Raw genomic sequence first — 11,574 nt, 5'->3', positions numbered from 1 at the left:
GTGACCCACATCCCAACCCCGGCTGACTCTTTACATCTCACTGCCTGTCATCAAATTCATACTACTACAAATAATCTGCTTAAATGAATGAGAATTATGATGCTATTATGAGAATACTATGGTGCAAATCCACTTTCAGGGTTGAGACAATCACTGTAGTATTGTTTAAAGGCGGTGCTCTAGTTAACAGATGAATGAGGCATCTTAAACTTTGGAGTTCCCACCCCCTCCTACCCCTTCCTCCCACCCCTTCTCCTGGCGGTTTCCTCTCCTCACACTCCCTCACATGCTGCAGTCTTTCAGAGGCAGAGCGTGGAGGCTGCACATACACACATCAACACGTTTAGAGCGACATGGCAAGACTACCTCACCACTGTGTGATGATATCAGTGTGTTTGGCAGGAGCTCTCCTACTGCTGCCGCTCTGCTTGGGTGAGTGTGTGTGTGTGCGTGAGAGAGAGAGAGAGTGAGGCTGAGATTGATTATGTCTTTAATGGGGGAACTTGCTATGTGTGAATGTTTGGAATGAGGCACAGATCTAGTGTGAGATAAAGTTGCAAAAATGCTCCTAGGGGACATTATATATAAAAAAGATTTGCTTTTGAAAAGATGTTTGCATGTGTTATTGTATTTGAGGCTGAGAACACTGTACAAAGTGGGAACTTGCAGTTGTTTTGGGAATTTTACAAAAAAATTGATAATGAAAAAATCACCTTTGTGTTGTTCCTGACTTTATTTCCTCCGTGGAACACAAAATAATATAGTATACACAATGTCTGAACTGTTTTAATTGTTAATATAATGAAAGTCAATGGGGTCCAAAAGAACACCGGGCCCCACTTACTTTCACTGTATAGACAAAAACCCATTGAGACATTTTTCAGAACTTATCCTTTATGTTCCAAAGAAAGAAAGAAAGACATGCATATTTTGTTCATTTTTGTTGTTGTAACCAAATGCATTTTGCTTGATAAAGGTTAAATAGCTTACCCATTTTGTCACTGTACTGAATTTTAAGACACTAAAAAATGCCTTAACATGCAAAAATCCACTGACAGGAAAAGGGAGCGTTGAGAATCTGGTTTTGATTTGTGTCTTCTACGTTCTCAGTCTTTGGTTAGTCATCTGCAGCAGGTACAATGAAAATGAGGCAAACATGTGGTAACATCTAAATGTTAAATTGTGATTTAACAGAAGAGAAAAAACAGAAGAGGGAAAATAAATAGGGATTTAAAAGACAGAAGAGGAAAAAAAGTTGACCACAAAACCGTCTGAAAAAAGCATAGCACAAAATTGCTTGGAACAAAAGAAGAAACAGTATTAAGTCACCATGGAACTTGTTAAATCAGTTGAATCCTGTTCATTTCTAAAGTTAGCTCTTGAAACTCAGTTGGAGATAACTTAGTTTAGAAAATGCTCAGTGACAAATTCAGTGCATCTTTATAGAGTTGTACGACAGGGATAACTCTTTGGCATGACAGACAGCCCCAGGGGGTCATAACAATCACGAGGGCAAAGTAATCCCACCGTGTCCCTTGCGCAGCTGTTTTCTGTCGACGCACACTCACAGCTCTGACTTCCTTCTCTTTTTTTGTTCATTGACTACCAACAGAAACAAGCAGGAATTTGTTCTTTTGTGCTGAGGAAGTGACAGAACATCCATGACTACAATAAGTGATAATTAGGAGTAGAAGACTGAATGATATCCTTTGCAAGAATAAAACCTTCACAGAAAAGATTTACCCCCAAACTACTATACACAAGGTGTCAAACTTTACAAACAGCCACATTATTCCTGGTAAACACCAGAGGAATGAACTAATGTGTTGTCTGCTTTCAGTGCACAGAAAATTTACGTTGAAATGTGTTCAACCGAGCACTTGGCAGACTGCCCCGGGAGATGTGAACAAATTTGCCAAGAGTCTTGTGATTTTATGAATGAATTACTGGAAAACAGAAGATAACCTGAGAATTAATAAAGCAGATGTCATGAGATGAGTAACATGCATGCTGGTTTTACTGTTGGACTGAACCCACCACCTCCTGGGGTTCGGGTAAAGCGATAAGGGTTGGCCAAAATCATTATGAGAGTGAATTGTTAGGCTCATGGTTGTTTTGACATTTGTTTGGGATAACATCTTGAAATCACAAGTTTGGGGGCTCTGAATGACTGATGGTGGTTGGTGGGAGTTGAAGGGTCAAGTTCCGCCTGACTAAATTTCCCAATGCCTCACAAGAAACGATGTTTGTCAGTGACTGCTATGAAATGTCCATCTCAGCTTCAAAGCACTATATTCTTAGTTTAAATAATGTTTCTGAGGTTTGTTCCCAGCTTTCATTGCTGTCGTCTATGCTTTAGCGTTCGTGTTCCAACTTGTTGCTCTGTTTGATTGGTGTGACCAGGTTAGGTTTTATAGTCTATACTAAGAACATGAAGTTGGGTGAAAGCCAGACAGTACACTGAACGTCTAAACTCTGGAATTTTGCTCATATCTCAGTGGCAATGGCACAAGGATAATAAGTCTTAGGGATAAAGACTAATATAATGGGGTAAAACTTGTGAAAACCATGTGTTTGAGCCATAGGTTCACAGCTCAGCTTCATTAACTTTCCTCACTAAAGCAGAAGTTGAAAGAAAAACTAATTTAGTAGGGCATGTGAATACCTTCACCCTAAAATCCACCATGTCAATCTGTAGACAAAACACAACACTGTTATTTTTGTTTCTTTATTTGGCAAAGCTATCTGATTAAGGGGCACGATAATGTTTGGATAAGAACCCAGTTGTGAGTTGTGGACTTACACAGGACTCCATTTGCAGTATTCAGATGGAACTTAATAGACAGTGACTGCTTTACTCTAGGGGATGATGACATTTAAATAAACAGCACATTGCATACTTAACACAGACCTGGCCAGACATCCCACTCACTGATAGCTAGAAGCGTTTAGCCTCATGCTGTTTATGGTACCACATGTTTATTGGTGTTGATCCAGGTATTAACTCTGCCTTGTTTCCCACGAATCTCGAGAGAAAGTGAAAACATTATGCTTACAGATATCCTATAGATGACAGTCTCCAAAGAAGTATGACTGCATTATTGCATGTTTGATCATGACTTGTTTGAAAAGGTCAAGAAGAACTTGTTATGGAGGATGGTGCAGCGTAAGAAAGAACTACTCAGAGCTTTCTTATTGCTTGTTCCTTCAGGGATGATTGATATGATAAAGCAAGGTGAGTCTGGGAAAAGGTTTAGAGTCATAATGTTCTTGCAAACATCCATAACCTAAAGGCCAAGTGTCATTTCTTGGTCATGTGTGGCAAAACATTTAGGGTTATAATATGTTCTATGATGCTGTCCATCAAACACACTCCTCTACACTAAGAAATAATGTAATGTGTTTTGTATCTAAAATAACCTCCATGATTACAAAAAAAAAAAAAAAAAAAAAATGAAATCTTTAGAATTAATGTTAATGTAAGTAATGTTTAATGCCATAATTGACTTTTTATCTCATAATTTCAACTTTTAATGTCATAATCATAATTTACCAAAGCATGACTTTTTTTTCTCATGCGGTGGAAATGGACTACCATAGATTCCTGATATGGCTCTTTGTATGAAACTAGCGGGAGTAGTACTGGCTTCAGTTATCCTTTTGCGTGAACAGATATCTAGTGTTGTGTAACGATGAGTCAACAGAGTATTCACCTGACTGAAACCAACATTTAAAGATTAAATCAGACAGAAATAGTTCCTTTCCAGATAAGCCTAAGGCATATGAGATGGGCTTCTTGGGCTCAACTCCCAGGTGTAGTCTGGATATCATTCACATTCCCTCAAGAAAAAAATACTGACACTGATCACCTTGGTCTTCTCTAAACAGCTGCATAAATGAATAACATGTAAAAGGAAAATTCATTTTTTCAGCCTGAGGAAGTAGATTCTCGGGTCAGTTCCCATCCTCTGTAGTTTAAAACTGAGTTCTGTAGAGGGTCAGCACTTAAGGGACTCCTGTGTATCCAGGGGCCTTAAGTCCCATAAATAGACATTGACCCAAAGGTTTAGAAGATTTCCATATGATCCTGAGGAATAATCATCAATCAAGTTTTTTATAGTGCCAGCCTTGATCATGAAACAGATGCTCCATGTCTGCCTGTTACTGAATTAAGAAAAACGGTTTCCTTTTCCAAGCATTCCAAGAATAAAACACAGTTTGGATCTCATTAATTTCACTTTGAAAATATCTGTTAGATAACATACACTACTGTTCAAATATTTTGGGTCTGTATGTGTTTTTTTTCTTTCTTTTTTGAAAATGTAAGAAATTAATACTTGTACATTCTATTCATCAAAACATCCTGAAATGTATTACACTTTCCATGAAAATATTAAGCAGCACAACTGAATTGAACATTGATAACAATAAGAAATGTTTCTTGAACACCAGATCAGCACATTACTGTTTTCTGAAGGATCATGTGACGCTGAAGACTGGCGTAATAACTGCTGAAAATTCAGCTTTGCCATCAAAGGAATAATTGGCATTTTTAAATAAATAAAATATATTTTTTATTGTGATAATATTTCACAATATTATTGTTTTGCTGTATTTTTCATCAAAAATACAGCCTTGATAAGCACGAGAGACATCTTTCAAAAATGTTTTACGGAGCCCAAACTTTAAATGGTGAGTCACACTAGCAGCAAGCTATCAAATCTACATAAATTGTGAGAAATAACCAAACGTCTTCCTGACCTCTTGAGCCTGACTGAACCAGCTTCACAGATGTTACTGCCGGCTCTTCATTCATTAACATCTCAGGCTCTAGTAATCTCACAGTATCACATATGTCACCAAAAGACAGGATGCTTGGGAAAAAAGAAATGTCATGGTGAATAGTCTCACATAACTGACAAATGGCAATAGTATGTGAGAAGCAATACAAAGATCTCAAGTTACTGACACTGCTTCTTTTCAATGGAAAACAATGTCCTCTATGGTTCAGTGAGGTGACTGAGCGGTGATGCAGTAAAGATGGCCAGATAATGTTCAAAGCATTAATTGTATTTGTGAAATGAAGACAAGTCATAATTGATGGCTAACATGCTGTGACAGTCACTGTGTGACTGGTGTGAATGTAAGACCATCAGAAGGACAGACAGGATGAGTGATCTGTCCAGAAACTGACCTCTGCATTGCTTTCCATGTAAAATTTGATGTTTTTCATAAATAATAGCTGAATCGAATCTTCTTTGTCTTCGCAGGTGTCGAGGAGGACCAATATAATTCGAACTACGATACTACTCCAACCCCGGAGTATGACTACAATTCAACATTCGAGTTCTGGTTCTTCAGTAGGTTTTCAATTTTCACATTTTAACATCATTGCACATTTTATTACCTAAGATGTTTCACATTTACATAAGGTTTGTTTAAATCTGGCCATTATGTTCCTCAGACTTGATCAGATTAGTAAGTATATAAGCTAAGAGTTCCCCCATTATTCTAGTCATAGACCCCCTAGTTATTATGATTTAAAATAAATCTTAGTCATAAACTAATTATGCAAACATTTGTGTGGAAAAATATGAGAAATGTCCAAAAGACAGGGTTTTTGGTTTGCCATATAGTTGTAAAATGACTTTTCCCCTTAAAATTATTAAAATACATAACTGTTTTTGAAAATCTCAAAAAATAATTTATAAAAATCTAAAAATTATCTAGCAAATTCAGTCTAATGGGACAAGAAAAGTCTTAATATATAACTATAGGAATGAATTAAAAGATCCTACCAATATACTGAACATCATCAGTGATAATCAGCATATATTATACACATGATGTCTTTTGTAGATAGATTTCATACTTTGTACATTTTATGAATCTTAATGAAAATACTTTATTAAAGTCATACATTTATTCAGCAAAGTTACAATCAATTACATTTGAAAATATATTAAAACAGTACTTGTTTTACTTATTACAAATACATTAAAAGGAATACCTCAAACCTTTGAACAGTACAGTAATGTATGTGTTTTACTTTTTATTTATTTGCATGGTTTTTTATGACCCACTGTATTTGTGTCTCTAGGCAATGTCAGCAGTGAAGAACTAGAGAAGTATTTAATGGAAAACGGAACAGAAACAGAAACCTTTCGAGGTGAAGAAGAGCCTACTGAGCCCACAATCTTTGATACGGATCAGGTATTTCTTGAACCACTTCTGTTGCATTACATTATATACATCTTGATGCATTACAAAATGCTGAATACACAAAACACTCGCACGTGTCACAGCCAATACAGTCCTGAGTAATGTGGTTTATCTTTCCTTAGAAACAAAGGCCTTGTGTCTTTGAGATGAGATTATGAAAGGGGGCTGGCTTACTTTACCATTTTTGTGGGCGGACAGAACTCCTCCACACAGGACTTAGCTGAGGTCAGATGTTCAGCATCTTAAACCCTGTATTCACAAAACGACAAATAAATGATAAATCTGCGCAATAACAGAGAAGTGTTATCTTCTGTGAAATATGAGAGAAATATGTCACTGACCTGTTCTTACACCCCAGGAAAAGAAACAAACATTGTGAAATTCTGAGTTGCTGACCTTTTAGCATATCTGGACGATTTCAAGAGCACATCGCTTCCATAAAACACATAAATGCTATGTGGTGATTAGAAATGAAATACCCATCTCTATATTTAATGCCAGCACTGTACGTTGTGAAAATATCAGTGGAGGAGCTAATATTCATGTTTAATGAGTGCAATAAAACTCTGCTAGGTGAAATGTCATTTTGTATTAGATTAGCTGCGGTGTGTCTGATGAGACACTATAGACCTGCTGATGTGACAAACTGGGAGTGAACATGAATGTAAACAGGTGTCCCATTATATGTATATATATAAAAAAAGAAAAAAATCAAACAAAAAAAAAAACCTGAATCCCTTCCTCCATCTGCTTCTTATCCTCGTGTGTGGGGAAGTTAAACAATGGTTCTGCACTGCGTAAAAGGAAGGCATCTGCAAATAGAGGAAATGCGGAGGGAAAGACAGTCCCAGAGGTGCAACACTCAACCTATTTAAGCATGCACATTTAATTAAACAAGCTACTAATTATACAAAGTCATTTGAATTCCTGGGAGAATGCAAATGCATTTCATTTGAAAAAACAAAACACTTGGTCACACTGCTCCACATAGTGGAGAGAACTATAAAACACTAAAGCGCATGATTCACTTAATGATTGTGTCAGCAACTAGCATCAAATGTACAAACTAGACTGCTGGAAGTACATTAGAGAAGCAAAAATCTTAATGTTGTTAAAACTATATTAAAGAAGATAAGAAGTACTCTACCACACAGCAAGCATTACAAAAGTGTTATCCAGCTCACAACTCAAATATTGTACTTTAAAAGGATTGTCCATTAAACATTGAGAATTAATTTACTCACCCTCATGTTGTTCCAACACTGTATGAATTTCTTTTTTCTGTGGAAAAGAAGACATTTTACATAATGTTGGTAATACTGATTTTCACCAACAATCTATTTTTGTGTAGACTATCCCTTTAATACATTAAACAGAATCTTTTTTTTTTTTTTATAGTTGAGTCTTTCACTTCAACCACAAGCATCCTCAAAATCTCAAGCGTGTTCAGCAGCAGTATATTGATGCAATGCCTTTTTTATTATTATAATTTTAGGCATCTCAGTCAACGCCTCTATGTTCCCTTCTTACTTTGGTTGTGATGGTTCATCCACTGCTCAGACTACTATAGCAGACACACTGCACATTACAGGACCCTCTTACACAATCTGAACAGGTAAGTCAAATTAACCCTGAATCCAATAAAAGTCACAATTCAGTGTTTATTTCCATTTGGGACATTGAGTAAAAAAATAGAATAAATTAATCAGAGATGCACTCATACTGAAATTCTGGCCCATACCAGAGACAAATGACTGATATTAGCCTATATATCTACAACAAAAAGATCAGGCCAACTCTACAAGCTAAAAAGATTTTATGCTAAAATGTATTACAACATTAAAAAGGCTACAATACATACTCCTATTTAAAATTCTTATAATTTTTTTAGTTTGAATAAAAATTATAATAATAATAAAAAAAGCATTTACAACAACAGAAGAAGCAATTATGTTTAGGAAGTCATCCTAAACATTATAAAATCTATAGTGTTTTCGAACCATTTAGTAACATGTCTTATACTGTATGTATTATCTTTGCAGCCTGCAGAGGGCACTCAAACCTTGGTGACGTAACAGGAGCAACAGTACAGGAGCAATGTACTGTGATTTGAAATGATTAAAATGATTAGACTTCTTGACACTCATTAAGTTGCAGTACATTGCTTTATGTGCGCTCTGCTCTCCACCCAATACAACTGCACTCATCATGAGATATATATCTAGCCAATAAGCAAGTGATAACATCTTTTAATATTTTAGACTCAGGAGCTTTCTGTTTCTCCAATTATTCTAGAAGTCCAGGAAGAAGAAGAGCAGATGGACAGATAACCTGAACGAAAGACATGTGGGCATCCATCACAGACAGACACATGCTCATGCACCCACAGAGCTCAAGCAAAAACAACGTTGGATCCATGACAAATCATGACAACACACGGCTTGCAAGCTGTAAATGAAAAGACACATTGTTTGCTATTCTTTGTCACAGCAAAACAGGCACACGGATGTCAGAGGTCTCATAGGCTTGATCAATGGAATGGAATATGAATGTGAAATAGGGCTAAACTAAATGACAGGTTCTTTTGTGGGTATTTTTTTTCAGGTTGTGACTCAGAGGAGGTGATTTGAGGAGTCTGAATAACAAAGAAACTGAGAAAAACAAGATCGTTCTCTTTTTTAATGCAGGCTGTCCACTGTTATGTAAAACAATGCAATTTTTAGCAATAATCAAACATATTTTAATACATTTGTCTCTTTTATAAGACTTTGTCTAAGCATTTTTTTTTATCCGCAGTGCACATCCTTTGATTGCCACGACAAAAATAAATGTGTCAAAGATGTAATTGAGAAACAAGAAAATCAGACATCAGTGTTACATAATGTACTAATTTAGCAAAGCTTTACACAAACTAACTTGGATTCATGTTAAGTTCATTCAAGTTGGGGAACTGTAGAAACACTCTGAAGTTTTACAATTAGACTGAGATTTTCTAGTAATTTTAAGCATCATGACCTCTTGCAGATATTACATGTAGGCACTTTCCTTCACCACTGCACTTCTAAGCCTCACTATTTCTTCAGTAATCCTCGATACAAGCACATTTGTAACATTTTGTAATGGATTTATTATTATACATAAAAAAATTACAAATACTGATGGTGATTTACACCAAAATGCACATGAATTTGTGAGCCAGTTGAGCTTTTTTTATGCGTTGTTACCAATAATGAATAAATATTTTTTCAAGTAATACACCCCTGTCTTCATTTCTATAAAGCCTGAGATCACACAGATGATACAAAACATGCTGAAAATAATGCATTATTCATTATTCAGAATGTCTGTTAAACCTGATCAATTTTTAAATGCAGTCCCATTGTTCTGTATTCAAAGCCACACATACATTCCTTTATCAATAAGGAGGCAAACACTATTCTGAGTCACATTATAAGAGATAGTCAGTGGTTAGTCAGCATTAGCCAATTAAAAGCACTTGAAAACATGCCACAAATGTGTCAGGAACAGCCTTTCTGTATCAACAGCACAAATTAACTTCTGGCCTCTTTTCTGCACTTATTCATTTAAGTGCTGACAGTGGGTGTCAATCAGATCATTAAAACAGGAGAAAAATATCATGCAGCCTGTACATGCGTCAGCCGGTTTCAGCATCAATCTGTAAGATATTCATGATTTTGAGTTGTTATTCTGCTATAACAGTCAATAGGTCAGTGGGAGAAAACACAGACAGAGGCGTCTAGGGGTTTATAAACAAACAGAGTAAGGTCAGAAACGTTGTAATGTGGCTCAGCTCTGATGACGACAGGCGATATCTAAAATGGATTCTTATCAGAACTCTTCAGACAGTTGATGTTCTACACTGCTCATTTTAAAGCAGCTCTCCGAGATGTGCTTCCGATAAAGGGAGCCAGTTCTTCTCCGGAAAATCTCACCGGCTGAATGTGACGTTTTAGTCAGCCGATATGTTCTCTTTTCAAAGACTGGCTCTTAAAGGATAAGGAATGAGGAATAGATCAGACTGACTTCCAGACAGGATACCAGACTACAATTGTTCAGATAAACTGCAGTCTTTTCTCTGCTGAAAACAATAGAAACCACCACAAGTTCTAATGGCCTTTCATTACATACAACAAACATTACAAACCATCAACTGTTAACCATTAAAACCATTACATGTAGTGTTTTAGGCCATATTCCACTTCATTAAGTGGTTTTAACATGCCACCAAAATAATGCAACACATTACCAGTGCATTACCACAAGACCCACAGGGACCATTACAGCTTGCATTAACTCCTATTTTAACCATTAAAACCATTACTTATTTTGTAAGGGATTATCTTTGTTTTTTTCAGCAGGGTTCTCTGACTTGTTCACCAGGGCCCGGGGGGGGGGGGGGGGGGTTGTTATGGAGGCTAGAGCAACTGCCCCTTTGCCCTCATCGGGTGAGTCTCAAATACTCGTTGGACACAATTATTGGCACCCCTAGAAATTCTTATGAGTAAAATATCTCTGAAGTATATTCCCATTCATATTCACACATTTTGAGCACTCCAGCATGATTATAAACATGAAATTTGACTGGAGAATTGGAGAAAATTGTTGAGTTTCTGGTTCAGAAAACCTTTAAAAAAATTGTCAAACAGAACCTACATCACCACATGTTGTTTGAGAGGGTTACAAGAAAAATTATCCTAGCTCATCCAAAAACAAACTAAAGCATATTCAGTTATTAGACACGACTGGAACTTCAAATGGGACTGGCTTCTATGATCAGATGAAACTAAAAATTAGCTTTTTAGCAGTAAACACTCAAGATGGGTTTGGTGAAAACAGGGATAAAAAGTACCCCATGTGTACAATGAAATATACAGCTGTATTTTTGATTTAGTGGGCCTATATTTCTGCTGGAGGTCCTGGACATCTTGTTTAGACACATGGCATCATGGATTCTATTGAATACCAACAGATAAAAAAATCAAAAAGTGTCTTACTCTGTTAGAAATCTTATAATGGGCCATGTTTGGATCATTCAACCGTACAATAATCCAAACACAAACCTCAAAAACAACACTGAAATGGGTCACTGAGCTCAAAACCAAGCTTCTGCTATAGCCATTCCAGTCCTCTGACCTGAACCCTACAGAACATGAGAGGAGTGAACTGAAGAGGAGAAGCTGGGAATCTGAAGGGTCTGGGGTGATTCTGGATGAAGGAATGGTCTCTGATCTCTTGTCAGGTGTTCTCTAACCTCATCATGCATTATAGGAGACAGTTTTGAGCTGTTAAACTGGCAAATGGAGGTTTAAAAATAATTCAATAAAAGGGTGT

At 36.6% G+C, this 11,574-nt stretch overlaps 1 protein-coding gene across 2 annotated transcripts; it reads left to right on the top strand.

Annotated features, from left to right (window-relative positions):
• Positions 1–277: 277 nt before the first annotated feature.
• si:ch211-191i18.2 (uncharacterized protein LOC564095 homolog) lies at positions 278–9,477 on the top strand. 2 transcript variants are annotated; one of them, XR_008158546.1, is made up of 5 exons: positions 278–432; positions 5,271–5,360; positions 6,101–6,213; positions 7,718–7,837; positions 8,518–9,477. XR_008158546.1 is itself a non-coding variant. In XM_052583297.1 (5 exons), exons 1-4 carry the CDS (start codon positions 354–356, stop codon positions 7,790–7,792), a joined length of 357 nt encoding a protein of 118 aa, XP_052439257.1. In that variant the 5' UTR covers positions 278–353; the 3' UTR covers positions 7,793–7,837; positions 8,265–8,488. The 2 variants fall into 2 exon arrangements, 1 of the variants encoding a protein (XP_052439257.1); XM_052583297.1 differs by lacking the exon at positions 8,518–9,477 and adding an exon at positions 8,265–8,488.
• Positions 9,478–11,574: the final 2,097 nt, after the last annotated feature.

This window comes from Carassius gibelio, chromosome B19, assembly GCF_023724105.1.
Source record: "Carassius gibelio isolate Cgi1373 ecotype wild population from Czech Republic chromosome B19, carGib1.2-hapl.c, whole genome shotgun sequence".
NCBI lineage: Eukaryota > Metazoa > Chordata > Actinopteri > Cypriniformes > Cyprinidae > Carassius > Carassius gibelio.
The sequence above is the reverse complement of the archived record's forward strand: the minus strand, read 5'-3'. Positions and strand labels throughout refer to the sequence as shown.